Raw genomic sequence first — 27250 nt, forward strand, 5'->3', positions numbered from 1 at the left:
AAGTTGGAAACCAAACTTTCAGACTCAAGTGGAGAGGCACAAAATTCAAGCAACTTGTTTCTATTGTCAATGATCATACAGGAGGCCATGCCATCTGCTGGTGTTGATCCACAGTGTATGTCAATTCCAAAATCAACCAGAACATTTTCATTGCAGGGAACTGTTGATGACCAAATCATGAATGAGCTAATGAGAATTTCAGTGTGTTCAAGGGCATTCTTTTAATTTCGGTGAAGACGCAGAGAATACAAATTTTTGGTTTGTACTTTTGTTAGATATTTACTTAAAACTAAGCCCCTAAAACTTGATCTTCATGATGTTTACAACCTTTTGAAGTAAATATGGAGGTATTAACTTGCAATATCAACACAAAGTAAACTGTAGATCAAAGATTTATTTTTGCAGTCATGCAGACAATCATTATTTTGGCTTGTTTTTCAAATTGTATCATGATTGCTAGGTATTCTCACTTTAAGCCAGTTCTGAAAAGAATACATGTCCCATCATTGATTCATTAGAATTTTTTCTAATCAAATAAAGTGCAAGATAAGGAAACAAACAAAATAATGTTAAAATTATGAATGGCTATGTAACATAACTGAAAATTATAAAATAAGTTTAATCTATATTTGCCAGTGTCAGACTTGGAAGCCTTTTTACAATCCTTAAATCTTAGGTAATGCTAATACTGCTACAATGTCCCATCCTCAGTTTGTATGCAGGCTTTCTAAGGTGCATCTCACTCTGAAAAAAAAAAACAGGAGGAAATGTAAAAGAGAATTTAAGCAGCTGTAAAGCAGCAATTTATTAGCATGTTTACTCATTCCCTGATAAAAGGCACCCATTTTATTTGAACAGCTAAAACGATGATCGCAGTACAGTAATGTAACCGCTTTGTCCATTTCAAGTAAGAAAAAATCCTTCAGGGTGTTATGCAGACTTTGCATAAAGGGTGCATCTGAATATTCGGTAAATCCCAGACATCCTCCTAAACAATATTATCCTTAACTCGGTTAAGGGGCTGATTGAAAACAACACTCTTATAGGATTTCCAAAATTAAATATTAGCTTAACTTTTAAAATGTGTGCAATTGTTATTGATCATTTTTGCAACACCTGTTTTGGCTCATATTTGGTCATATTGCTGTCCACTCCTGATTTAGTCTACAAATCTAGCCTCCATCAGGTCAACAAAGAGTTTTTCTTGCAGCCCGAGCCAAATTTCCAGCAAAACCATTGAGATGGTCACACTCGTCCAGCTCGTCAGAGCGTCCGCTTCGCAAAAAGCAGAGCATTGTGGTTTTGCATGCCTCTTTGCAGGACTCTGACACATGTCCTTTATGTCTGAGGTACCAGAACTTCTGGAAGGTGCGGTCGTCGTTGATAAAGGTTCGCAGCAGCGTGTTGTAATCAGACGGGAACAGACTGGAAAGACCATAAGCTTCAGTGGCCCGGTACAGAAGGCTCCATTTGGGGTTCTGCTCTGGATTGTCTGGTGACTTTAGGTCGTGATTTGCCTCTGTGAGGTTGAGGATGTAGGTTTCATGGTCAAGCACAAGACGAGAGCTGTTTTTGTAATTTCCATCGACATAATAGATGCGGTAACCTGAAAATGAGGTGAAGTTTAATATGCAGTTTACTTTTATTTTAAAAAAAAGCACCACAGAATCACAACAAAATAAAATATTTTTATTTGTGTGTGAAAAACAAAAACACCCTCTGGGCTTAAAGTAGCTCTCAGCATAGCAAATTCTATTATAGAAAATACAACTCAATGTCCCTGCCTTCTGATTTTACCCTTAATTCCTGTGTGACCACTGTTGTGCATTATACAGAGATACTTATGGAAATTACACTTGTTGATTTGAATTGTAAATTCTATTGCAGCAGTACACATACTGACGACTTATTCTGCTGCTAAGCTTGGTGCACACACACCTGACTAGAAAATCAATCAGCTGGAATTTTCAGCAATAAAGCTCATTCTGTCATAGTAGTAGTGCTGTTAAAAAATAAAAAAGTCACTCCTCACTTTATGGAACAGAGTAAGCTGTAACAAATTAGTTGGAAACTTCCTCTAACATTTAGTATTCCTGTTTAAAAAAAACAAAAAAATTGTTGTGTATCTTAACATAAATGTGAAAAAAATTCTAATGTTACCAGTTAAAATTTCCTAAATATTGGCTTGAGGAGTGTTTACCCTCACACATGTTGGAAGCAGAACTTTGTGCTTCATTAAATATTCCTAGTAAAGCCACTAGATTGAGATCTACAACAATATATCACCCCATCATACCGGTTTTTGGAGAAAATTTTTATCCAGGGACTCTGATTTAGTGAAAACACACCTCAAAATAATGTTAGGTCACTCACCTGGATTAAGATTGACAAAAGTGGTGGCACTAGGGGCAATGAAAGCCACTCCTAAAGGCCGGGTCATGGTTTCCTCATCGTAAAACATTTGAAACTCGTCCAGATGGGTATGTCCAAAAAACTGCCCAGTAATTGTACTTTCATATCTGAAAACAAGATATTTTTGTTAAAACAGCAAAACTCTGGTACCTCCAATAGTCTCTCAGATACAAAACTACAGCACGATGACAGTCTTACAATGTACAAACAGAAGACGTGGAAACAGATGCTTGTAGTAATTTTATTATCATTGCCCCCCTGGTATTAGAAATCTGCAATATATCACTGACATTTAAAAAAATATAAAAATCAGTTGAACTTCAATGTCCTCTCAGCAATATAAAGGTAGACCACTCCAAACCCAAGGTGTAACAGCATCTGTTTTTTCACCACTATACATTTCACTGACAATATAAATTATAACAGCAGCTACCTGTTGACGATGTGATAGTAGTTCCAGCTCCAGCTGCCAAGACACAGGCCAGGTGGAATATGACCAATAATATGCACCTAAACACAAGCAGCAAATAAGCTGACGTTTATTACCCTACAGTATCTGTAATTGGACGCAATTAAAATAACACAAACATCCTGCATGACCAGGACAGAAAGCTACTGACTGGAGAGAGAAAGAGGGGCAGAAAAGGGAGATAAGCTTCAACCACACTCACTTCACACTTCATATTTTAACACCAAGTAATGAAACTAACCTTCTCTCCTCTGTCCTCACTGGCCTGCAGAACTTGAACCAGCCACTGCAGCTGGTTAGCAGGGTCAGTGGAGTTCACCATCAGCCAGAAGTTTTCTCGTGCGCAGAAGTTCATGTTGAGGGAGACCACCCTCAGCCCGGGCTGAATCTCTAGTGTGTAGAACCCTCCATATCTGTTAGCAACACAGGAGGGTTTAATTCAGACTCATACTAACATATTACATAAGGAGCAGCGTGCTGAGGGCTGTCACCACTTCTGCTCTTCATTTCAGTCAGATGTGCCAGTCAGACACAGTGAAAATGCTACGCAAAACAGTGTTGCTCTTCGTTTAAAAAAATTAAAAAAGCAAAATTATTTAATCTGTTGTGAAGCTTTATCTATATATTATCAAACAGACATTCTAAATACAATAAAAATCATGACTGAAAGTAAACAAACTATCATAAACCTTAAAGTCTTCAACGCCTGCTCTGGCAACCACTGCGCCCATTCCTCTGCCATTTTATCATAGAGCCAGGCAGAGGATCGGTTGCCGTGGACGAACGGTGGCGGGAAGCTGTTCACTGGTGTACTCTCATGGTTTCCTACTGCAGGATAAACAGTCACATTGGCTCCCAGGTACCTGGGTAGAAAACGAGAGAATATTTATCAGTTCCAATCAGAAGGCTGTGATCATGGCAATCTGTAATTGTGCTTAATTAATAAGTTCATAAACTAAAGAATTTGTCTCTGTAAATTTAAAGTAACAGTTCTGAAACGTCAACAAAAAGTAGCTTTTTGTGGCCGTTCTTTACCCTCATTCTTTTGGACTTCATCTACCAAAGTACAACAGATTATCCAGGTGGAAATTAACCTCACAAATTGGCTCTGGTGTGAAGAAAATAGTTGACGTATACTGAACCGTTGCATGAAGTTTAATGGAGGAAGTGCGGTAAGCACTTGAAGTTAGTTGAATTTTCTCAGCATTAAACATTTCAGTTTTAACCCCTCTCTAAATAACAGCAAATTATGCCAACAGCTTTAAAATCATGAGGATGTGTGGAGGATGCTTTTGCCATCCTCCACTCAAACTCTTTTTTTGACCAAACTATTTCAGCAGGATTGTTTTGCAGCTTTTTTTTTGTCACGAGGCACAATTAAAAACAGCAACCCATGCAGAATGTGGACTGACAGGTTTTTGGGGGGTTTTAACAGTGGTTTAATTTACCACGCATCTTTTAATGTTGCACATTTCCTCATACGTCAGGGGAATTCTTGTACGCTGTACAAGAATAATTAGGCAAAATTCTATTGCTAAAATCATAGCTATTATTCTTGCAAGGGCAGAATTTCATCCCAGTCTCTTTTGTGGTGTCTGAACAGGGATTATTATCAAGATATATTTATACAAGGTTTTGCTGTGCTGCAATCTGAGACTAATACTTTTAAGCCAAAGGTTTGGAACATGTTAATTCATCGAAGCTGCGGGAGTCACTGGATTCAATTCAAAGCAACACTGATTTAGCTAGTAGTTATACGTAAGAGGAATGTAGCTTACACAGACACACAGTTATATCTGGCAGTGAAACTACACACAGCAAAAGCCTATAGTTAAACGTCTTAACATTGTTTTAGAGTGTGTGAACTCTGAACAATATTTACTTGTGGATGAGTTTGGAGATTACTGTCAGCTCTGTCAGCTGCTGGTTTCTGGTCTGAGACCAGACATTGTGTGCTGGTATGTCTCCAGTCCAGTAGACCCAGTCCCAAGGTCCGGCTTTAGCAGCATTTTCCAGGAGGTTCGCCACGGTGCGTAGAGGAAGGTCACACTTGCTGTAGGTTCCCCAGTAGCCAGCCCTTCTCCGCTTCCATTTGGGAACACCTGAGTCTGTGCGACAGCAGAGAGGCTCCTTGCAGTCGGCAGCGCTGCCAGTTTCATATTCCTGTCAGCAAAGAGATTTTAAACATAAACTGCAGACGTGTCTCAAAACTTTTCTTTGCCGTACTGTACGTTATTTTTTACTGATACTGGAACCCTTTACTGACCACAAAAAGATTGAATCTTATCATACTTGGACTTTTTAAATTCTGCACACACTCACCTTGTCCCAGTGGATATCTGTGAGAAACAGCACCCTAGTCTGTGGAGAGCCAGGTTTAGGCGGTGAGGGTGGCGTAACAGGGGGCTTGGGAACCTTTGGCAAAGTGATGTTCCACGGTGCGTAAATGTCAAATGTGCCACACGAAGGCCCCACCAATACCGCACATGCTTCGGTGGGCCACAGCACAGACTGCTGCAAGGCCCTGATGAAGTCGTCCCTGAACAGCTCAGTTATGTTGCGGCACACCTGCTCATCAGCCAGATGTAAACGGATGCATGCTTCGCTGACTGCATGTGCCACCCGCTCTTCGTTTGCACTGCTCTAATAGAAGCAATAAACCAGAAAAAGACTATTAGAGCAGGAAGTTGCATATAAAATACTTCCTGAAAAATAAGTGAAGCTTAAATTAGTTTATTCAAATCTATAGTGCATTTAGGGAATTCTGTGGTTTGGGCTAATAATCACAAATTCTAATGCATGTCTTAGAACAAATTACACCTTTACTGGTAAACTAAAGTAACCCAGCATATATATTTAGAAGTTCCTCGTTAATGAAGGAAATGAAAAAAACTTTATAAGCAGAGAACAAAAGCTAAGTGACAGTAGTTTATGTTTAGTACAGACTAAAAAGGTAAAAATATAAACACACAATGAATAAAAAAGGTTTTTCTGCATCTATCTGGGATGTTACATTTTTGTTTAATGGTGGAATTTCAACAATTCTTGTAACTCATTCTAAAAATAAGAATACAGAAACAGTTTCGCAAGGAGCAGGAGTTCATTAAGAAGTTATTTAGAGTGTACAAATCACTGCAGGGAAAGTTGTTTCGTAATCTTGGTGAACTTCTTTTATGCGTGTTGTTGTATGTGTGGACTAACATCTAGGCATAAATGTATATTGTGTGATTATGTAATAATGACTAATATTGATTTGTAAACATAATAATTAGCACCAAAGATCAAAGAAGTACAAACTTCAACAGTATTTCTATATCAGTGGGACAATTCTTATCCATTTTGAGAACTGAAGATTTAAATTTTACTTATGTACGCTATTAATATCCCTTTTCCGTAACATTTAGCTACGACTTCCATTGCTGTAGGAGATCACTCTTAGTTATTTTGTGGTCCTATCATTTTCTAAATAGGGATCAGAGCCTATTTAGATACAAATGCAAAGCTTTGGAAATGACAGTGATATGGAGTTGTTTAAACAAGCAAAAGTGTTAACAGGGATGAGGCAGAAGCAGTAACCAGCTCAGACACAAGCAGCAGAATGTATTTAATTAGTATTCAAATATGATTTTTTTTTAATGAACCATTTATTCACATAAATATGATTAACTTAATAAGATAAGTTAAGGAAGACTTTCCTTGTAAATAGACCACCAAAAGTGGAATTTGTGCAGTCATCATAATCTTTGCTGATTAGTTATCAGTTTAAAGAGGTTTTAACGTCCTTCAAGCATATTCTGTGGGTCTATTGCCATCTGTAGCAGTCTGCCAATAAGAAAAGATTTCACCTAGTTCAATATATTACATTTTTACCACAATTTAAAGACTAAATAATATTGTAACCTAACATGTTACAATAAATGTTAGTAGATGTATTACCTATTACAATTTTGTTCCTCTTTTCAAACCCCGGTGTTCTGTTTGTGTTGCAAGCAAGGCAACTTGTTTGCAGTGTTCAGTGTCACAATAACAGATATAGATTTTCTACTCCACTTTGAGTAGGAGGCAGAAAGTTTACCAGAAGTGCGATGTCAAGAATGGTGAAGATCGCTTTGCAAAAGGGACAGGTGAGGTTTCTCCAGGCGAAGCCGAGTCCGTGGGTTTCGAACAGCTCCACCAACACGGTCCTGGTCTGAGCTTGATACTGAGCTGGATGACAGGACCCGAACAGCGGCGACATAAGGAGCAAAGTACAGGTCGTCAGTCCCAGGAAGGGGCGCAGTGTGGGGAGCCTCATTGTTCTGACGGTAGCGTGTCTGTGCTGAAAGAAGCAAATGCAGAAGGGAAGCCTTGCTGCTTCAAGGAAATGACACCAGTCTGACATTCAAACTTGCTAAAAAGATATGAGTCATTCACAGCCGCAAACAAAAAATGTCAAGCCAGCTAACAGCTAACTCTACTGCTCATATTGTACCTGTAAAAAGAGTAAATGTACCGCTGTCTTCTCCAGGGAGTTCCAGGTGTGGTGCACAAAAGCAGCTCCAAGTTCCAGTTCCACTTCCCCGGGGAAGTCAACTGAAACCAGGTCAGACAAGTCTTTTAGACATATTCAGCTGGACGCTGCTCTGCTTGTTCAGATGCGCAACTGTGTGTGTCCTCCCGGCTGAGGTTGCCCGCTGTCACGTGACCGTCTGGTCGTCAGCTGATAAATCACGTGTCATTTGTTTTTCCTTCTCTTCCTAATTTATCAAATAGCTGGGGAAAATGTTATGCGTAATAATGCTACTGAGCTCCCTTGGTGACATGGGGATTTTAAAAAAAAATATTTTGCAGAATATATGTAGTTATTCTGCTATTCTGTTATCTGTTCTAATTCTCTCGCAGAATGATAATCTCATTACTGCAAATCAGAAAGCCGCACAAATGTGGGATCCCGTATCAAACCACACACCTACATTTTTGATAAGAATAACAGCTTTGGTCCCAGTAAAGTGTAACTACATGGAAGATATGAGGAATTTCTTTACTGAGTGTTTTAACATTTAGAAATCATGTTATTGCATATGTTGCAAACCAATAATCAATTGTTCCTGCTACTTCAATAGAACATTCCAAACATACGAAGCTTGTTTGCTTTTGACACTCAACAATTAATCAAATTCAACATCTCAAAGAATGGCTCTACATTTTGTGCTATTAAGAAAATGTTTAAGTTTAGTTTTATCTGAACTACTCATCAGAACTCTCATTTCATGTTTCACCTTCCCTATATTCGATCATCTAAAGTTAATTCAGTGTATCTCAATCCTGGTGCTTAGGTCTCACTGTTCTTAATGTTTAAGGCAATTTCCTGCTGCCATACACTTGTCTTAAATAATGGGTGATAAACATTTTTTATGATGGCATATTGAGAAAATAATGCACTTATTTGAATCAGGGGTGCTGTGGCAGAGACATTTAAAACATGAATGACAGTAAGCCATGAGAATCAGAATTAGAGTAGAGAAACACTGCTATGCAACTGCAGTTCATGCTCAATATAAAACATTATTTGAAACATAAAGGTGAATAAGTCATCCAATCTCATTACTTATAAAGAAATGTTTATTAGACATGCACAAATAAAAAAAAAAATTAATGCAGTATTTTCATTCATATTGTTCCTGATGTTGTTTTATGTTTAAATGAAATTTTACAAAAAAATTGTCTGTTTTAATGTTCCACAATTTAAAAAGGTCCACCAGTAAGGTAACAGACTATAAAAGACCAGAAAAACTGCATGTAATCTATTTAAGAGAACAAAATTGATAGGTGTTTTCATTTTCTAAATTTGCCAATTTAGCAAAATGACATCATGGTTCAAAGAATCATTTCCTCAAATATAATGAAATCTGACAACAAAAGGCCATTGCAAAATTTACAGCAGATGAGAAATAATTTATGTGCTAAGTGCTTCACAAACGGAAGATAATACATTAGAACAAGTCTTTGTCATAAATATAAAATTTTATTTCATCTGCTATAGCAGGCGTGTATAAAAAGCTATAATTCTATACACATTTCTTTGGATCAGCTTCAGTCTTGTGAATCACTTAAATGTAATTCACACTGCAGATACAATTTTCAACATTCCAACAAGAACATTTGAGTGATTATATAAGAACAACACAGGCAAAGTAACACATAAACTTCAAATTAACTTGCACAAAACAACCATTATGTGTTTAAAATAGGTGGAGCTACAGTGGTTTGTGGCTTTATTTACAGTGGCGTAGCAGATAGATGACTGGAGTGAAGCTAAAGAGTGGTTGGGTAATAAACCAAAACAAAAGTCTTGGACACATTGACTTTAAGGTATTCACTTGTCTTGCATCTTTTCCAAAATGGGAACAATCATGTCAAACTTGGGCCTCTTGGCTGGGTCTTCGTTCATGCAGAGCCTCATCAGCTTGCAGATGTGAGGAGAGATGCCTGGAGGGATGGTTGGCCGGAGTCCCTCCAGAGCAATCTGAGCAGTGGGAGGAAAATTATGTGCTGTTGTAAGTGTCATGTACAGTGCAATGCAAAAATATTTCACATTTGTCACAAAACTTTTAACATCTTGTTACATTATGTGTGGCAGAACAATCCCCAGAACCAAACTCAGCGTGGCAGAATCAAGGTGTTGGATGTTTTTCTTCAGCAGTAATAGTCAGAATTTATTGGAAGTTGGCTGAAGCTAAATGTGGGGCAATTCTGTAAGAAGCCAATATTGAGGCCCAATACAGCTGATGCAACACTGAACACTTTCTACAGATAAAAGAACATTTTAAAGACAATGTATAATTTTTTTCAGCTTCACAATTATGCTCTAGTTTGTTTGTATAAATGTCTCATTGAAAAACAAGGAAGTTTGTTGTTCTTGTGAGGTAAAAAATTTTTATATTTCAGAGGATGTGAATAATTTTGCAATGCACTCTGAAAAATATAGAGTTTGAGCATTCGGTATGTTGCTACCTTCATCCCTATCTCCATGTTTGAGAGATCAGCAAACGGAACCTCTCTAGTAACCAGCTCCCATAGCAACACTGCGAAGCTCCACATGTCAGCAGATCTTCTGTTGATGTCTTCTGGCTTTTTCTGCAGTGCTGGAAGCAGTAAGAAGGAGAATATGAGAAAACTTAATGGAAAAGGAAGGAGACAGGTCTGGGAAGATCCAATGGGGGAATAAATACCTTCAGGGGCCATCCAGGCTGGAGAGTACATACGCCCAGGACACTGGAAGGAGAATTTAGCATCTGCCATGCTTATTCTGGCTGTCATATCCTCATCAATCTGCAAATTAAACACAATGAGTAAAGAGTCATCATACATAAAAGTGCCCAACAACACAAGAATTTTGCCTGTTTGCTTACACACTCTGCCTACCACAATTATTAGCGAATTTAATGTGTACAAGCGGCTACAATAATGATTTTTATGCAGAGCTGCTGATCTCAAAATGACCCTTTTTTATTTCAGTTGTCCAATAGAAAGTTTTGGATATTTAATTTTTCCTTACCTCCCACACTGTTCTTTACAAAATAAATTCAAACATTCTAACTTGAAGTAGCAATGATTGTGTAGAGTGACATACCAGAGGTGCCTTACCATGATATGTTTACTGTTGAGGTAAAGCCGGGAAACCATCGGCTCTAAGGTGTGGAGGAACGCCATCCCACTCGCGATGTCCAGGGCAAACTTGACCGCTTGGCTTTGGTCAACCACCAGAGCTGATGAAGACAAAGCGAGGGACAAAATGTAAAACAACAAACTAAGTAACTAACAATAAAATTGATATTCAAATATTATGGATGTCAGTAATGTGTATGCAAATAGGATTATATTTGTATGCAGATGTATCTCAATAAATTAGCATGACGGACAGTAGTTGTGCATGTTGGGTCTTGTGTTGATTAGGTTCACTGTTTTCCTGTGGCAAGTGCATCATGCTCATGTGCCCTGTATTTGTGGAAGTTAGGCTTGTGCTTGTTTGGGGATGCGTGTTGGGGATGTGGTTGTGTTCATGTGGGTCAGGCGCAGTGATGGTGTTGTGCATACTATCTGGTAATGTCCTGTTTGTACCCCAGATGATAAATAGCCCGTGTGTGTACTGGCTCTTGAAGCGCTCACCCCGATTGGAATGTAGGGCTACCACTGTTGTTTGTGCACTTTTTTTCTACCACAGATTTTTCTTCCACTCAACTTTCTTTATATGTGCATGAACAGAGCACCCTATAATCAGACAGCTTCGTTAGCAGTGACTTTTTGTGCCTTACCCTTCTTGTGGATACTGTCAATGACCATCTACTAGACACCGCTCAAGTCATCAGTCTTCCACATGATTGTCTAGTTTCACTTTTTGAATAATCTTGTTTCCGTTTTATATGTTTACTACTAAAATACATAAACACTTTGAAGAAATTAATATTTGTTTATATGCAAATGTGAGAAAATAGTTTGGTTTGGACAGTTGCGCAGTGAGTTACAGCTATTCTAAGCAGAGGTTTTATAACCTGAGAAAATTAAGACAGGAAATTTTCTTTTTTGTACTTGCACGTAAAAACAAATGACTTACTTGTGCCCTGATGGAGGATGGTGTACAGAGATCCATATGGCATGTAGTGGGCAATGATGATCGGATGAGGAGAGGGAGGGGACTGACATGCCCCAAGGACAGGCAGAATATTTGGATGAGAAAAGATCCTGTAATGGTAAAAAGAGAAACAAACAGCTAAAACGCAACTCTGCTGTGTTAACATAAAATTATATTTCACTCAAGGAAATAAGAACAAAACTGTAAAAAATATATTCAACAGTACGCTTGAATGATCTGGAGTCCTTTTAAGTTAAGTTCATTAGCAGAAACACTTTTATTTTTGCAATATCTACCCAAGTTAAGCCAAAGTGGTTTTATTTAAACATAACTTCTCAAAAGAAAGCAAAAGAACTGAAGCTCACATTAAAGTAAGAACACAGCTGCGCTACTCAGTCTCTCCAGTGGGGTTTCTTTGACTTGGTTAGTTTAAAGGCTTCTCTCATTTTTGTTCAGTTTTTTTTTCTTACCGCCTAATGAGTCTCAAAGATGGGAAACGCTGATTAAACTCAGTCCGGATGGTGAAAAAGTAAAACATGCATTTTATGTTATGCATTGCTAATTGAATGCAGTGTTCTTTGCTTTCAGATGCATGCAAGCTGCACAAACAGAATATGGTTTATAGACGTGGTTTGGGGTTCAGCAGAATGGTTTAGTGTCAGCACACTAAACTTTAAGTTATGTTTAAATGTCATGATAACAAATCCATGCAAAAAATGTAAACCCCCCCCCAAAAAAAAACAGACATCACAATTAGTGAGGTCAAAGAAAGTGTCAAAGATGTGTGTTTAACCTTTTTTTGTTGCACAAACCTTCTGCAACCGAACTGGAGTGAACATCGACCACTGACTCCAAATAAAACTGTTTTTACATAAACATGATTGTGAGTTCAGATGTTCACACCCTCCACATTTTGTATACATACTTTTCCTTTCATAGATTTACATTCATTCATTATTCACCATGAATAGAACATTTATTTTCTTCCATTACTGATTTTGTTCTTACAAAGTGGATGAATTACAAAACAGGCAAGTTTAATTATTTTTCTAAACTAGATTTTTGTACACGAGCTTTATTGTTCTAATGCAAATATTCATCCAAACTGGTTAAATGTCATGTAGTGTCACAGATCTGCCTTTTATGCCTCGTCCTTACGGTTTCCAAAGGTTTAATTTCATCCTGCTTTATCCATTCCAAAATCAATCTAGATGTGTGTTTGGGGTGATTGTCCAACTGGAATATCCAGCTATGTTGAGGTTTTGATCATCTAAATGTTGATTTCAGGTGATATTTAAGAATTTGATGAAATCTTCCTTCTTTCTTATTCTATTCAATGAAACAGCACCACAGCATCATAATACCACCATTGTGCTTGACAGTTAGAGAAGCATTCTTAGGTTTGAAACCACTATCATGACTGTCAATCACAACTACCGTTCAAACTTTGTCTCATTTGACCATATAACTTTTTAACATTTTTGTAGTTTAAGTTTAAAATAGACGCTTACCAATTTTGCCAAGAAGAGTGAACAAATCCAGGACAACTGCTTTGGCTTACTGGTGTGTAGTTTCTCTGTTATATATTTGAATCTACATGTGTAATTCTGGCCATATATGAAATAGAGAAAACCCACAATGAATTCATACTTGTGCAACGAATTCAAAAAATGACTGAAGTTTTTTTCATTTCATTTTCCTTTATTTAACCAGATAAACCCCGTTGAGATCTAGATCTCATTTTCAAGATGGAGTTGTTTTGCTTTTGTTGTTTGCGACTCTTCAAGCAAATAATTAAAATTCCTAGATTAATTGAAAATGAATGGCCAGTGTATGTAAACTTGTGACCATAAATTTATCTGATAATAAACACCAACAGTCTAGTTGTACGATAAAAAACCTGAGTTTGGGATGCTCCTCGTTAAAGTCTCTGCTCTTCCTGGTGGTCCAGTCTCTCACGTGCAGCACCTTCACCACAATCTCATCCCCTTGCCACCGGCCCTGCCACAACTAAAAGAAGAGCACACAGAACCGTGATCAGCCGGAGGAGGAAAAAAAAATAAAAAAATACTGTCAATCAGCAGTAAAAGCAGCTGACCTCTCCGGACTGGTTCTCATTGATCTTTGCAAGGAGCGAGAGCTGCTTAAAATCAATACCGGCTTGCTTATTGAGGGTGCCATTACCTGTGAGATGAAAAACATGGATAAAAACACATGAATCCTAATTTCGCATCATATTTTGATCTTATTTTATTAGAGAAATCCTACTCACGGGGTCTCGTTCTCATTGTACCCTTCCAGAACGTTTCCTTGTAAGGGATTTTGGCCATGTTCTGGCCCATTTTCTCTGCTTTTTCTAAAATAAGCGAAAAATAAAACATTTAAAATATAAGATAATTTCTTTATCCTAGTAAAAATCTGCTGCAATGTTTAAAAGTCAATAAATAAAAAATTCTGACCTTGCAGTAGCTGTTTTAGGTGGGGCTTGGCCTTATCCAGAGGTGTCTGCCCATACCTGTTACATATACACACTTGGGCACCATGGGTTACCAAGTCCTAAAAAGAGATACAACCCTAGAATTACAACGAAATTAAGCATGTACTGATAAAGGAAGCAGGTCTTGCTGCAGTAGCAGTTTCTGCCCAGAAGAGGGCGGTTTCTCACCAACTGATGGAATCCAAAAAGGGATGTGAAAAGTGTGTGTCAGTGTACAGTGATGTACCTCTGCAACTTCATCGTGGCCCCAGAAGCAGGCGTAGTGCAGCGGGGTGTTCCCGTGCTCGTTGACTGTATTGGGGTCCGCTTTGCACTGAATCAGCTGTCATCATAAAACAGAGCAACAAAAACACATGAAGAGAGAGGGAGCATATCAGCATATAAGCTGTCTAAGAAAGCGAACCTTAGCCACAATGTCCCTGTGTCCGTGGCTTGCAGCCAGATGTAAAGGTGTGTCATCTCCACGGTTCATCACGTTGATTCGAGCCCCTCTCATGATGAGCATGTCAACTACGCCGCTCCTCCCTTCCCTGCACGCCCAGTGGAGGGGGCTGAAGCCATGGTCGTCTCTAACACACAAGACAAATGGAAAAAAATGAGAGGAAATGGAGCCGGGATGTCACATCTTTACATTTATCTGGTCATCAAAACATCCAAACACAAAGAGATACAAAAGAAACGCATAACTGCAGTATGGAGAGTCTAAATTCAGGTAATAACATTTCCAAATGAATTGTAAGCTGTAGTAGGAACAACTAATTTTTAAAATAAATTAGGTATATGAAAGGTTAATGCTTTCTCAAATAAAGAGATAAGAAATTCCGAACTCTTGCAAGAGGGAAAATAACACTTTCAGACAGACATGATCATTCCAGTCTACCATAATAAAAAGAAAAATTCATCAAGGTTCACCTCACCTCACAAGTGTAAATAATGTAATAACTTTAAAAATAATAGGACTAAATTTCTCATATTAAATATTTACAAATGATGTGGAAGAAGACAGAAGTAGCATTGTGAGTTCTGATGCATGGAAAACGAGAAACACTGTTCTCTCAAATGTGATAGTACTGTATTAGCAGGTGGCCTAAAAAAAGAACAAAAAAGTGTTGTTTTTCTTTTTAGGTAAAAAAAAAAGCACATGCTTCTAAGGCTGAGCTTGTCATTTTCTTTCATCTTAATTGAAATATGCTGCACTTGTTGAGGAACAAGCTGGAAGCGAGACACCTCACATACCAACCAGAATCAGCTCTTAAAAACACAGCTCTACATCCCCCCCAAAATATCTCTAAGGTCTTCCTAAGATTTTAATAAGTATTACTTCAAATGTCACTGCTGTAAAAATACTGTGACAAAATATTTGCATTAACCTGACCCTAAACTTAATAACTCTTTGTGGCATCCTTAGGAGCAACACAAGTCATCAAGCGTTGCTTGAGTCTTTCACATCGCTGTGGTGAATTTTTGAAAATTAAGTATAAAAGCCTTCCTGAATGTATTTTTAATACTTATGATATCCTGAAAATGGCTAAAAGGAAAAGGTAGAGTATATTTTATGGAGCGTCCTGCTAACAAAACACTCTCTGTGAGGTTTGCTCTTTGGCACAGGTTCACGCACCCACCTCCTACTAATCTTTATTTAGATTTCAGCACATGCTTCCTCTCTGTGCCTGCAGCCTCTTCCCATCTGATGATTGGCCCGGTGATAAATACTTCTACACAGGCTGGAATGCCTGCTAACATGTCCAAGGACGCACACAGTCACGGTGTATACATGACCACTTCCAGTCTGTGAGGAGCCAGGCTGTCACCTCCAGTGTGGGCCCAACAGGTCAGCTCATTACACTGACTAACCCAGAGTCTCCTAGCTGCTGGGGTTTCTCACAATGCCCTGCGAAGCCACAAACTCGGCTGTTAGTTTAACAATAAACTTCGAGGAGGTCTTTACGAAATAGCAGCTCACACTGAAGTGAAAGAGCAGAGAGGCTCATTCTCTATCAGACCTGCTGTAGCAGCACTGTGGACAGACAACTCATAGACTAAACCACCCTGTGGGCTAAAAAAAGTAACAAGGGAAAAAAAAAATGCAAGAATGACAGAGTGGAAAATACTCTGAGCTACACATTCCTTCTAAGTCTGCCTTTTTTTCATGTGTTTTCCTGTGTCACTCGGTTCTAGAGGCAGAGTGGTTATTTAATGCTTCGCCAGCTGCTCTTAGGCACTTCTTTCGGTTCCAACTTATTATTCCAACAACACATAAAGCCTTTATTCAACGCTTTGGGTACTCTGAGCAGGACAGAGGCGGCTGCGCCACATAGTTGAGCTTCCTTAGAGTAACAGCCAAAGAAGGCCTTCATCATAATGACTGCTTATTCATTTGTTTATGTGTGACTGTAGGGGAGCTGCCTAAGAAGTTCTGTCAGCGATGGGCTTGGCCCTGTATGGAGCTAAGAAGAGGAAATGGACTTGGCTGTTGCGTGGTTGGCCAGCAGCTCCACAAACTGTACATATATGGCCGGGTTCAAGAATGAGATAACCAGAGTCTTTATTTAAGACGTTTTCTTACTCCTTCAGATGAAGAGAATGTGAAAAGACGCAAGAGTTTTAGAATTTAACAATTCAGATTAAAAAAGTTGGGACATTTGATTCCTACAATTGTACTAATAAGCACTGTTTTATGTACGATGTTATACAACAAATTAGAATTGCCAATATATATCCCCATAAACAGGGCTATGTGAACAGAAGCAATCTGTCGGGGCCATAAACAAGGATTTTAGATTCCCCCTTAGTAAGCTAAAGCAACTTCTCAGCCATTCAACTCTTCATAAAATCTAAGCAGCGACGCAAGTCGAAGTTCTCTGAACAATCACAATTTTAATATCCAATATGTGTCCACAGTTACAAAAAAGGCAGCAAAAGTGGTTCATAAAAAAGCTATTTATCAGAAGTTATACTCTTCAAACCAGTGGGTAAAATAGTTCTGTGGGGAAAAAAATAACATGGGGAGCACGTTCACTTAGTTTTAACGACTAAAATCATAATAAAATTATTATTGTTTTTGTATTGCTAAAAGTAGTTAGCTACACCAAAATCCTGGTGTTTCTGGACTTGCCTATTCCAGGTGTTATAAACTCACACTTTGTGTACCAGCAATATTTTCAGCGAGAGGGATTTAGTCAAACATAGATGGAAGTGCCAGAGATGCTGAAGTTCAAAAAGGGAGAAGGAATGACCGTACTGACAGATGAAAAACAGGAAATGAGGAAAATGTGGAAATATCATAGCGGATGTTATCACAAATTATTGATTTTCCTCATATTGTTTAGCTTTAATCAGAAAGTTCAAGTTTTGTTTGTGCAAATTTTGTGCAGTTGCATTCAGCAACATTATCAGTAAAAAACCCCCAAAACAAAGCAAGTTGTGTAATACAGCAGTAATATCCCAATATGTAAACTATGTGTGTATTTTTAACAACAATCACTGTGCATGCTCACATGTACACACGTGCCCATCCTATGAAAAGACCATCAGATTTTGCGAGACATGTGTTTACCTGTCATTGCACAAACTTCACAGATGAATTCCAGCATCCAGATGGACCAGAAATCCCTCACAATGCAAACATTAGGGTCTGACACAGGAACTTACCCTAAGTTGAGGTCATTCTCTGTGTTGTCCAACCACAGACGGACAGCCACTGAGTTCCCTTCTCGACACTGTGTGAAGATGTCATCCATGCTTGTGTTGTAGAGTGGCTGTTTGTTCTTTCAGTCTCTTTAAGAAGCAGGGGCATAGAGTCTGTAAAAGGGTTTGAGAATTCCTTAGGCGCACTTTTCTCTTCAAGAAGAGCACCGAGGTTTTTTTTTCTTTCTTTTTTTACAAGTAAATATAGAAGATAATTGTTTGGGCCGAACTTGCAGTTCAATCATATTAATCTCATAGCCACAGATTCTGGAATTCCGATATTTTAAACCAACTATGAACTATTATCTTCAGCTGAAAGAGTAAGAAATAATTGTGTTGTGAAGTCAACAAATAGTTGGACTTGCCAACATTTCCTCCTTGCTGTCTCGGATGGGCTGGCCCCTCTGGATCACAACCCCTTGTTGCTTTATAACGAATTAAACCCACCACAAAACTTTCAGCATAAACAAAATATGAAGCATTATTGCGTAAATTGAGAGGAAGTGTCGAAAGTCTTACCAGTTGGTATCTTGAGGAGTTCGTTTTTCCTTTTTCCCCCCCTCCCCAGAACCACCACCGTCTCCTCTCCACTGGTCGCTCTGAGTCCACGCCCCGCTTTCAGAGTTGATGTGGGCTCCAGATCTCCCCCTGGCAGCCACGTCCTGGGACAACGACACAGCGACGCCCCCTGCAGGAGGCATTGCAGCGATGCGGCTGCCTTTGGGTCTTAAATAAATGTTTGAAATTTAGGATAAATAAAACGGTTAAAATACACAAGGTTTTATATATATATATATATATATATATATATATACACATATATATATATATATACACACATATATATATATATATATATATACACATAAAAAAAAAAAAAATTCCCTTCTCACCCACCGCGGGTGGTGATTCTTCTTCCTCTTAGCTCGGGTCCTCTACCAGAGGCCTGGGAGCTTGAGGGTTCTGCGCAGTATCTTGGCTGTGCCTAGGACTGCACATTTCTGGACTGAGATGTCTGATGTTGTTCCTGGGATCTGTTGTAGCCACTGTTCCAGTTTGGGGTGACTGCCCGAGGGTCCCGGCGACCACAGGCACCACTGTGGTCTTCACCTTCCAGGCCCTCTCCAGTTCCTCCCTTAGGCCCTGGTATTTCTCTAGTTGCTCCTTTTTCCTGATGTTGCAGTCACTTGGTATTGCCACATCCACCACAACGGCTTTCCTCTGTTGTTTATCCACCACGACTATGTCTGGTTGGTTCGCCTCACCATTTTGTCTGTCTGGATCTGGAAGTCCCACAGGATCTTAGCTCGGTCATTCTCCACTACCTTCGGGGGTGTTTCCCACTTTGATCTTGGGGGTTCCAGTCCATATTCTGCACAGATGTTTCTGTACACTATGCCTGCCACTTGGTTGTGTCGCTCCATGTATTCTTTCCCTGCCAGTATCTTGCACCCTGCTGTTATGTGTTGGACTGTCTCAGGGGCCTCCTTGCACAACCTACACCTTGGGTCTTGTCTGGTGTGGTAGATCTGGGCCTCAATTGCTCTGGTGTTTAGGGCCTGTTCCTGGGCGGCCATGATGAGGGCCTCTGTGCTGTCCTTCAGTCCAGCTTTTTCCAGCCATTGGTAGGATTTTCTGATGTCAGCCACTTCGGTTATTTGCCGGTGGTACATCCCATGCAGGGGCTTGTCCTCCCATGATGGTTCCTCCGGCACCTCAGCTTCTGTTCCCCATTGTTTGAGACATTCACTGAGCACATTGTCTGTTGAGGCTTTGTCCCTGATGTATCTATGGATCTTGGATGTCTCTGCCTTGGATAGTGGTTCTCACACTCACTAGTCCTCTGCCTCCTTCTTTGCGGTTCGTAGAGTCTCAGGGTGCTGGATTTGGGGTGGAACCCTCCATGCATTGTTAGTAGTTTCCGGTCTTAACATCTGTGGCCTGTATCTCCTCCTTTGGCCAGCTAATTATTCTGCAGGGTACCTGATTACTGGTAGGGCATAGCTGTTTATTGCACGGATCTTGTTCTTGCCATTGAGCTGGCTTCTCAGGACTTTATTCGTTGAAGGTATTTGGTTGTGGCTCTTTTCTTGTGATCTCATCAAGGTTGCCATTTGCTTGTGATATTCCCAGGTATTTGTAACCTTCCTCTATGTCTGCTATTGTTCCTTCTGGGAGTGAGATCCTTCTGTGCGGATGACCTTCCTCTCTTTGTAACCATCCCACCACACTTCTCTAGTCCGAATGACATCCCAATGTCCGGTTGTATATCCTGGTGGTGTGGATCAGTGAGTCGATGTCTCGCCGCTCTTGGCGTACAGCTTGATGTCATCCATGTAGAGGAGGTGGCTGATGTTGGCTCCATTCTTGAGTCGGTATCCGTAGCCAGTCTTGTTGATGATTTGGCTGAGGGGTTCAGGCCTATGCAGAACAGTAGCGGGACAGCGATCTCCTTGGTATATGCCACATTTGATGGATACTTGTGCAAGTGGCTTGCAGTTGGCTTCAAGGGTGGTCTTCCACATCCGCATTGAGTTTGCAATGAAGGCTCAAGGTCCTGTTGATGTTGTACATCTCTAAGCATTCGATGATCCAAGTGTGTGGCATTGAGTCATAGGCTTTCGTGTAATCAATCCAAGCCGTGCACAGGTTGGTGTGTCGGGTTTTGCAGTCTCTGGCAACTGTGTGGTCTACAAGGAGTTGGTGTTTGGCTCCTCTGCTATTTACCCCGATGCCCTTCTGTGTCGTGCTCATGTATTGATCCATGTGTTTGCTTATCTTAGCCGCTATGATGCCTGACATGAGCTTCCAGGTTGTGGAGAGACAGGTTATTGGTCGGTAGTTAGATGGGACCGGGCCTTTGTTGGATCCTTCTGGATCAGGATTGTGCGCCCTTCAGTTAACCATTCAGGGTGGTTCCCGTTCTGTAGCAGCTGGTTCATTTGGTCTGCCAGTCGCTCATGTAGGGCAGTCAGTTTCTTTAGCCAGTAGGCATGGATCTTGTCTGGCCCTGGTGCTGTCCAGTTTTTCATACCTGAGACTCTTTCTTGGACATCTGCCACAGTGATGGTTACCGGATTTTGCTCAGGGAGTTTGCTGTGGTCATCTCGTAGAGAGATCAGCCACTTTGCATTGCTGTTGTGGGACGCCTCCCTTTCCCATATGCTTTTCCAGTATTGTTCTGTCTCCAGCCTTGGTGGGTCTCCAGTCTTGTTATTCCCCTGCCACTGAGAGTACACTTTAGCTGGTTGGGTGGAGAAGAGCCTGTTAATCCTTCTGGATTCCTTCTCCCTTGTGTATCTCTTTAGGCGGCTGGCCAAGGCTTGGAGCCTCTGTTTGGCAGTTTCGAGTGCTTCAGGTATGGGCATCTGGCTGTACTTCTCGGGTATTGGTCTTTTCATTGTTCCCTTATGGAGCTCTGATAGTTGGCTCACTTCCCTCCTTGTTGCCTTGATTTTACTCTCTAACCGTCTTTTCCATGGTGGGTAAAGACGGTTACCCACTAAGTGCTATATATATATATATATATATATATATATATATATATATATATATATATATATATATATATATATATATATATATATATATATATATATAGATACTATCATCTGCAGTATGATCCACAAACAATCAATGGCCCTTTTAGAAGGAATATGTTGGTAGAGTCGACATCAACATTTTTGTCTCTGTAGTTGCCTTTATTTTTTGTGGCATAGACACAAAAAGGTGTTGATCTTGATACATATCAATTTGTCATCACCTGTTATGAATGGCTATAATGGGACAAAACGGATTACAGACCTTTTTGTCTGTCAAGAAAGCAGTTTGACACTGAGGTAAACCGAAAATTGTAGTTATGTAATGCAAATAACAAAGGCATAAAAGGTAGAAATCATCAGGAAATGATCACATAACAACAAGATGGTAAATACTTGACAATGAAAAGCTGTAGTTTATATAAATATTTATAGTTTATATAAATATACCGTGTTTAGTTTATATAAATATTCATAGTTTATATAAATACACTGTGTTTCTCCAGTCTGCTATTATTCGAGAAGTAGAGTTGCACAATATAGAATAGCAATCGCCATGTCGACATCAGGCTCTGCAATACAGCAGACTCAGAGCACTGCAATAGGTGGCAGGATATTATATTTATAAGAGTCATGGTGTAATTTCATAACATATTCAACTCGTTGGGTGTACTCTAAATCACATTAATGTCCACCTAACCAGAATCTGAGATACTAAAGGTCGTGGTCAGTGATAGATATGTAATGACCAAGGAAGAAAACTACCAAAAATTGTGGGTTGATCATTATGAATTAAGTCAAATTGCAACTTTATAGTAGTACCTTAATTGTATACTTTTTCAGGTCTGTGTTCACATACATTTTTAATAACATTTAGAAAGATATTCTAAATGCCACTATTCAGTTATTTAAGAAAATAGCTAAAGGTGTAATATATTTGGGTTCATGTCTTAGAAAACTCTTCCTGAAGGTGCAACACAGACATAAACATAGATGTTGCGACCTTGTTTTTTTTTTTTTTTACTGCACTAACCACAACAAATTTAATGTGAAATATCTTTACATGAACTATAGGAATGTCAGTAACCACAATAACTCCTCCCCTAAATAGGCTGCCAAGATCCAGAATCAATGTGCAATATACATTGAAAAAGGCCCTATGATGATACAAGAGTGGAGACAAAGTAGCCTTTTATTTTATCCATTTTTGTCCCATTATATCCATTGAAGAGGTAATTGTTCAAGCGTTTTAGAATGCAACCGAGTGTCTGATGTTGACCATGGAATTATAAGCATCACTAATTATCTTTCTGACAGTGCTATCAACTTCTAGTTGAATTTTGCCGTTGTTGAAAAGCTCAGTTTATTAAAGCCTTGGAAGAAATAGTGTATAACAGATGAGAGTAGATGATAATGCTATGTGAGATCATCTTGATAGCAACACAAAGGAAACTATGTGAGGAGGCAGATGTGACCAAGGTCATGACCTTGTTTCACAGTAATAACAGTCAGACCTGAAGCTTTGTCAGAACATCCAGCAGGATGGCCTTTAGATGTAACTCAGGTTGTTTAAGTCTCTCATGACTGATAGAACTGAAAACCTGAAATGTTGATACAGTATAGAACAATCGTAATGTGCTGCATGAAAAATTTGGATTTTAACTATTTCTTTTAGAACTTGCGCTGTTTTTAGGCACATCATAGTGCATCAACATTACCTCATTACCTTTCACCACTGTTTTAAATTGACCAAGCTCTCAGATATAATAAATAGCAAACAGAAGTAACTATTTAAAGGCATGGGTATGAACTCTAAATCCACATTATCTTATCTTGAAATCTAAAGCTAACAGCTAGTTCAACAGAAAGAGAGACCAAGGTGGATATCTGAAATAACTCAAACTTTATAGCACCGTAGCTTTAAAGTTTACATCGTCATGTTTGTACCGTTTCATATGGAAAATGGAATTAGGAGGTGGAGCATTTCCTACTAACTTTTTACTTTTTATTTGCATAGAAGGTACTCCTACATTAATTTTTCTGTTTCATTTTTGTGTACCTGCTCTGTCTTCTCAAACTCCCAATTGGTGGGAGATGGTTGCTTGCACTGAGCCAGGTTCTGTGGGAGCTTTTTTCTTAATAAAAGGGTAATTCTTCCTCTTCACTGTTGCAACATGCATCCTCTGTATGAAGGATCCTGCTGTCTCTACGTGCTCATTTGAGTGAATGCTGCAAATCTGTAACTTAATTAAATGTAAATGATTTTCTTCAATAGAAAACTTTTTAAGCTAATATTAATAATGAACAAAACTTATTGCATTGTTTGGTAAATAGGATCAACTAGTAGGTATGTATAACTGAACTGAAATTATATGTTGTGAATTGATGCTATTAAAAAGCTCAAACAATATTAATGCAAACCTGAACTGAAGTTTTAAGAGGATTTTAAGTCAAAGAAGCTACTTAATTGAGTTGGCATTTTTATACAAAAAAATATATAAATTACTACTTTGGAAAGAATATGCCTAAGAATGGCATACTTCATTCTTAGGATGTACTTGGAGCTTAATCATTAAAATAATCTTCCAGAAAATCCCAAAATACTGAAACACTGTTAATTTAAATATAGACTAAAGGACCTTTTGATTAATAACTGGACTATCAGAATGTGTAGTTTGTTTTCCCTTACTTCACCACTCCAATGTATATATATTTTTTTCCTTTTTTGTTCTTTTATTTTCCATCTGTAAAGGAGAGGCCCCCAACCTGGGTAATCAAGGTTCACTGTCCTGCATGTTTTAGATATTTCCCCAATGGATGCAAATTGTGGTCTTAACTAATTTGCATAGCTCCAGATGCTACAGAAGCCCGTTAATCCCCCATTTATTTAAGCCAGGTGTAAAGAAGCAGAGAAACACCTAAAACATGCAGGACAGTGGGGTCTGAGGATCTGGGTTGGGGACCTCAGCTGTAAAGCACATAAACATATACATTTTAGATTTTAATCAGAAAACAACTTGAAAAAACCCCTGAACTATACCTTTACGTTAACATTGTCAGCAATCCTTTAATTATGTATTAATCTAAAATAAAAACAAAAAGATGACATGTGTATGACTGCAGCCACAAGACAAATCTAAAAAAGTAAAAAAAATAAAAAATAAAAACAATAGAGCTCTGTCAAAATAATCAACAACTGTTGGGATCTTCATCATTTCAAAGATTTTTTTTTTGCCTGGATGTTGAGGACAGAGATTTCAGTTTGACCAGGAAGACTTCTTTGATTCATGACTCTCTTGGCCTGTCAGGCCTCATGATTTAGACTCTATAGGATCTGCCTTTTGGTCCATTTTCTGGTCATGGTGATGCTTTATGGCTGCCAAAGTCATTCTGGATACCAGATACAGCAGGCTGAGAAAATCCTAATCCAGTTTCTTTAAGCTCTGAGACATTTACACCATCAGTCCTGGGTGTAAGTGGTGCGCTAGCTGATAAACCTATTCCTGTGGCTACTGTATTAGCTGGAATTTCTAATGCTGCTGGTTTTAAGGTTGAGTCATGGACTGCTGGTGCTACTTCAGTCACTGGTGAGGTTATCTGAGTAGGTGGAGGTGAATTTATAGATGTCTGAATTGATGGTGCGGCTTCGGCTCCAGTCCCAATGGTTCCAGGTGTAGCTGCAGCCTCAGCTGCCTTTGCATTCTCTGCAGCCTTGCTCTCCATCTCCTCCATCCTTCGCTGCACCATCCGAGGCATCAGCTGCACATACGTGCCCATCAAGCGGTGGTTTGTGCGAATCAGCTTCCCAGCACAGTTGTCCACACAGCGCTCCTTGACAGACAGACAGTAGGAATGTTAATCAGAACAAAAATATTACAGTACGGATATGTTATCTATGTCTGATTATCTATGAATCACATAATCTATAAGTATTATAAATAAATATATATCAACTCTACGTTTATAACAAGATGTTACAAAAATAGCATGTATCAGTGTATTTAGATAACGGGGTTATGATTATGTCTGCTCCCAGTACCTCGTCCATTGTGAGGTTCCTGTAGTTGAAGTTACTTGTGCAGCGCTGGAAGCAGATTTCAGTCATGCGGTTGTAAACCAAAAGGAAATCCCGCAGCTGGAAGAAATGCAGTCATTCAGAATCCCCGTCCACATCTTTATTTACAAATCGGCGAGAGGAAAATCAACTTACGTTTCTCAGCTGCTGGTCAGGATCCATCTCAATTGACTCGGTGGCGAGCCACTGGTTTGCTAATGTGTTCAGTAAACTGGTCTCTAGATCTTCGGATCCGAGGAAATTCTGGACTTACCAATGCGTGATTAACTTTAATGGATAAAGTTAAAAAAATCCGTTAGATCAGATTTACGTTTAAACCTCCATTCTAACCAATTACACCTGAAATGAACTCATCCACATGAAGGATTTTAGTGGCATGACATTCACATGCGAGCGGCCATGTTTGGAGCAAAGATCGCCTCTGCTTGTGAAGAGGTTTCACTCTGCGGCTGTTTGAATAAATGAAAAAATAAAAAAATAAAAAAGGTTGGCGTTACAGCAAAACCAGTCCAGTCTATGGTTTTTTGAAAACTTTTATCGTTTCTTTACGTATATCCATCAAGTATTCATGTATCACTACTCCTGTAATCGGTATTTGGAAAAACTTTAATAAGACATTAAACTAAAAAGTGCTTTTAGTAGTTTCTCTTTTCAGTCTAGCTTATTTTATTTGTCTCATGTTTATACTTATCAAATACTACTTTAAATCATCTTTAGCGGACCGTGCTCAATTTCAATTAAAGGTGAGCACTGTATTCATAAGTTAATAAGCTATATCAGATAATTCATTAATTCCCTTATTGTATTTTTCCAGATGTAAGAATAAGAGAAGTAAATGTCGAGGCCCTTTTGTTCAAAAATTATCACTGATATGGACTCATTAAATCAAACTACCATGACAACAATCTTGACTTTTCTATGACTATTTATTTATTCAGGCTGGAACTGAAGGTGCAATTTGTGTTATTCAAAAGATCTAAAGGGTACACTTATTTGTTTTACATTTTTGAGTAAGGTGATGAAGAGTTAATATATTGGTGGTAAATCAGTGACATGTAAGTGAGATACCTATTGATCAAATAAACTCAGCATATAACACATTTATATTTTTGAATTAGAGTTGTTTTAAATTAATAGAATTCTACTTTTTGTCTTGGTTCCTTTTCAGCTGTATTGCAACATCTTCTTGGATCAGTCGCACTGAATTTTAGATTAAAGAGAGACCCACAGTGGGACTTCTACTGATAAGATATCAGTCGCTTTTACCCAAAGCTCTGTTCAAAAATCCTGAACTATTCTTTTCATGTTTTTTGGTGCCCTATGATCATGGGTGTCCAAACTTTTTGAAACAAGAGCCACAACTATGAAGCTAAAAAGTAGTAGTGGGCCACAATTTGTAAATCACTTATGTTATGTAAAATGCCAAAAAAAAAACAAACAAAAAAAAAACCTAAACAAAACAAAAGAAAAAAAACAAACAACAAAAAAAACAAAACAACAAAACCCCCCCACTCTATTGCAAAAATAAACAAATATACACAATATTATAGTTTCCCGGCCCAAACTGACACAATTACATTTCCAACAACTAAACAGAGTCTGGAGTAATGCAAGAAATGCATCAAGGCCTGCAGCTGACCTCATGACCACTTGAATGAAACATCGACATCAACACCCACTGCTAAGGTAGTAAACATCCTGTTTTTTGACAAATCAAAATCAAGTAAAAGATGAAAGTAGTTATGCATGTTTTTATGTGTGTGAATTCCAATGGTAGCTCTATAGAAGCATGAAAACGTGGTGCAGAAACTGGGTGTTGACATTTAAGAACCTTTTTATCCAACTTGTTTTTGAGCATTTTCCTCGAGGAAGATTTTCACAAGCCAGTATAATTTAAGTAATTACTCAACCGTTTTGTAAGTGCAAAATGCGTCTGACACAGCTTTCACACTCAAATCCA

General features: G+C 38.8%; 3 protein-coding genes across 4 annotated transcripts; all 3 read right to left on the reverse strand.

The window, feature by feature from the left end:
* Window positions 1–374: 374 nt before the first annotated feature.
* smpd1 (sphingomyelin phosphodiesterase 1) lies at window positions 375–7580 on the reverse strand. 2 transcript variants are annotated; one of them, XM_044141441.1, is made up of 9 exons: window positions 7353–7580; window positions 6957–7194; window positions 5204–5524; window positions 4764–5044; window positions 3571–3744; window positions 3123–3294; window positions 2846–2922; window positions 2374–2519; window positions 375–1606 (listed from the first exon to the last, which is right to left on the reverse strand). In XM_044141441.1, exons 2-9 carry the CDS (start codon window positions 7173–7175, stop codon window positions 1188–1190), a joined length of 1809 nt encoding a protein of 602 aa, XP_043997376.1. In that variant the 5' UTR covers window positions 7176–7194; window positions 7353–7580; the 3' UTR covers window positions 375–1187. The 2 variants fall into 2 exon arrangements, with proteins under 2 accessions (XP_043997376.1, XP_043997375.1); XM_044141440.1 differs by having other exon boundaries at window positions 6957–7199.
* A 1285-nt stretch (window positions 7581–8865) lies between these two features.
* Window positions 8866–18291, reverse strand: ilk (integrin-linked kinase). Its single transcript, XM_044141444.1, has 13 exons — window positions 18196–18291; window positions 17641–17790; window positions 14393–14558; window positions 14216–14311; window positions 13952–14048; window positions 13765–13848; window positions 13591–13676; window positions 13393–13502; window positions 11475–11602; window positions 10508–10629; window positions 10093–10192; window positions 9875–10005; window positions 8866–9386 (listed from the first exon to the last, which is right to left on the reverse strand). Exons 2-13 carry the CDS (start codon window positions 17727–17729, stop codon window positions 9237–9239), a joined length of 1359 nt encoding a protein of 452 aa, XP_043997379.1. The 5' UTR covers window positions 17730–17790; window positions 18196–18291; the 3' UTR covers window positions 8866–9236.
* Window positions 18292–23925: 5634 nt separating this feature from the next.
* Window positions 23926–25738, reverse strand: timm10b (translocase of inner mitochondrial membrane 10 homolog B (yeast)). Its single transcript, XM_044141445.1, has 3 exons — window positions 25426–25738; window positions 25255–25350; window positions 23926–25046 (listed from the first exon to the last, which is right to left on the reverse strand). The coding sequence occupies exons 1-3, from the start codon at window positions 25450–25452 to the stop codon at window positions 24573–24575; spliced, it is 597 nt and encodes a 198-aa protein (XP_043997380.1). The 5' UTR covers window positions 25453–25738; the 3' UTR covers window positions 23926–24572.
* Window positions 25739–27250: the final 1512 nt, after the last annotated feature.

This window comes from Gambusia affinis, linkage group LG15 (genome assembly GCF_019740435.1).
Source record: "Gambusia affinis linkage group LG15, SWU_Gaff_1.0, whole genome shotgun sequence".
Taxonomy (NCBI): Eukaryota; Metazoa; Chordata; class Actinopteri; order Cyprinodontiformes; family Poeciliidae; genus Gambusia; species Gambusia affinis.

What these genes read in the sequence shown, in the direction of transcription:
- ilk (XM_044141444.1), bottom strand. Translation starts at nt 17,729, where the DNA reads ATGGATGACATCTTCACACAGTGTCGAGAAGGGAACTCAGTGGCTGTC. An exon ending in GCCACGATGAAGTTGCAGAG is followed by an intron (nt 14,049 to 14,215) that starts GTACATCACTGT and finishes ATCTCTTTTTAG; the next exon opens with GACTTGGTAACCCATGGTGC. An exon ending in ATGAGAACCAGTCCGGAGAG is followed by an intron (nt 13,503 to 13,590) that starts GTCAGCTGCTTT and finishes CTCTTCTTTTAG; the next exon opens with TTGTGGCAGGGCCGGTGGCA.
- smpd1 (XM_044141441.1), bottom strand. Translation starts at nt 7,175, where the DNA reads ATGAGGCTCCCCACACTGCGCCCCTTCCTGGGACTGACGACCTGTACT. An exon ending in ATCTCCAAACTCATCCACAA is followed by an intron (nt 3,745 to 4,763) that starts GTAAATATTGTT and finishes TTTTCTACCCAG; the next exon opens with GTACCTGGGAGCCAATGTGA. An exon ending in TACTATCACATCGTCAACAG is followed by an intron (nt 2,520 to 2,845) that starts GTAGCTGCTGTT and finishes TCTTGTTTTCAG; the next exon opens with ATATGAAAGTACAATTACTG.
- timm10b (XM_044141445.1), bottom strand. Translation starts at nt 25,452, where the DNA reads ATGGATCCTGACCAGCAGCTGAGAAAC. An exon ending in CTGACCAGCAGCTGAGAAAC is followed by an intron (nt 25,351 to 25,425) that starts GTAAGTTGATTT and finishes CATTTCTTCCAG; the next exon opens with CTGCGGGATTTCCTTTTGGT. An exon ending in GGAACCTCACAATGGACGAG is followed by an intron (nt 25,047 to 25,254) that starts GTACTGGGAGCA and finishes CTGTCTGTCAAG; the next exon opens with GAGCGCTGTGTGGACAACTG.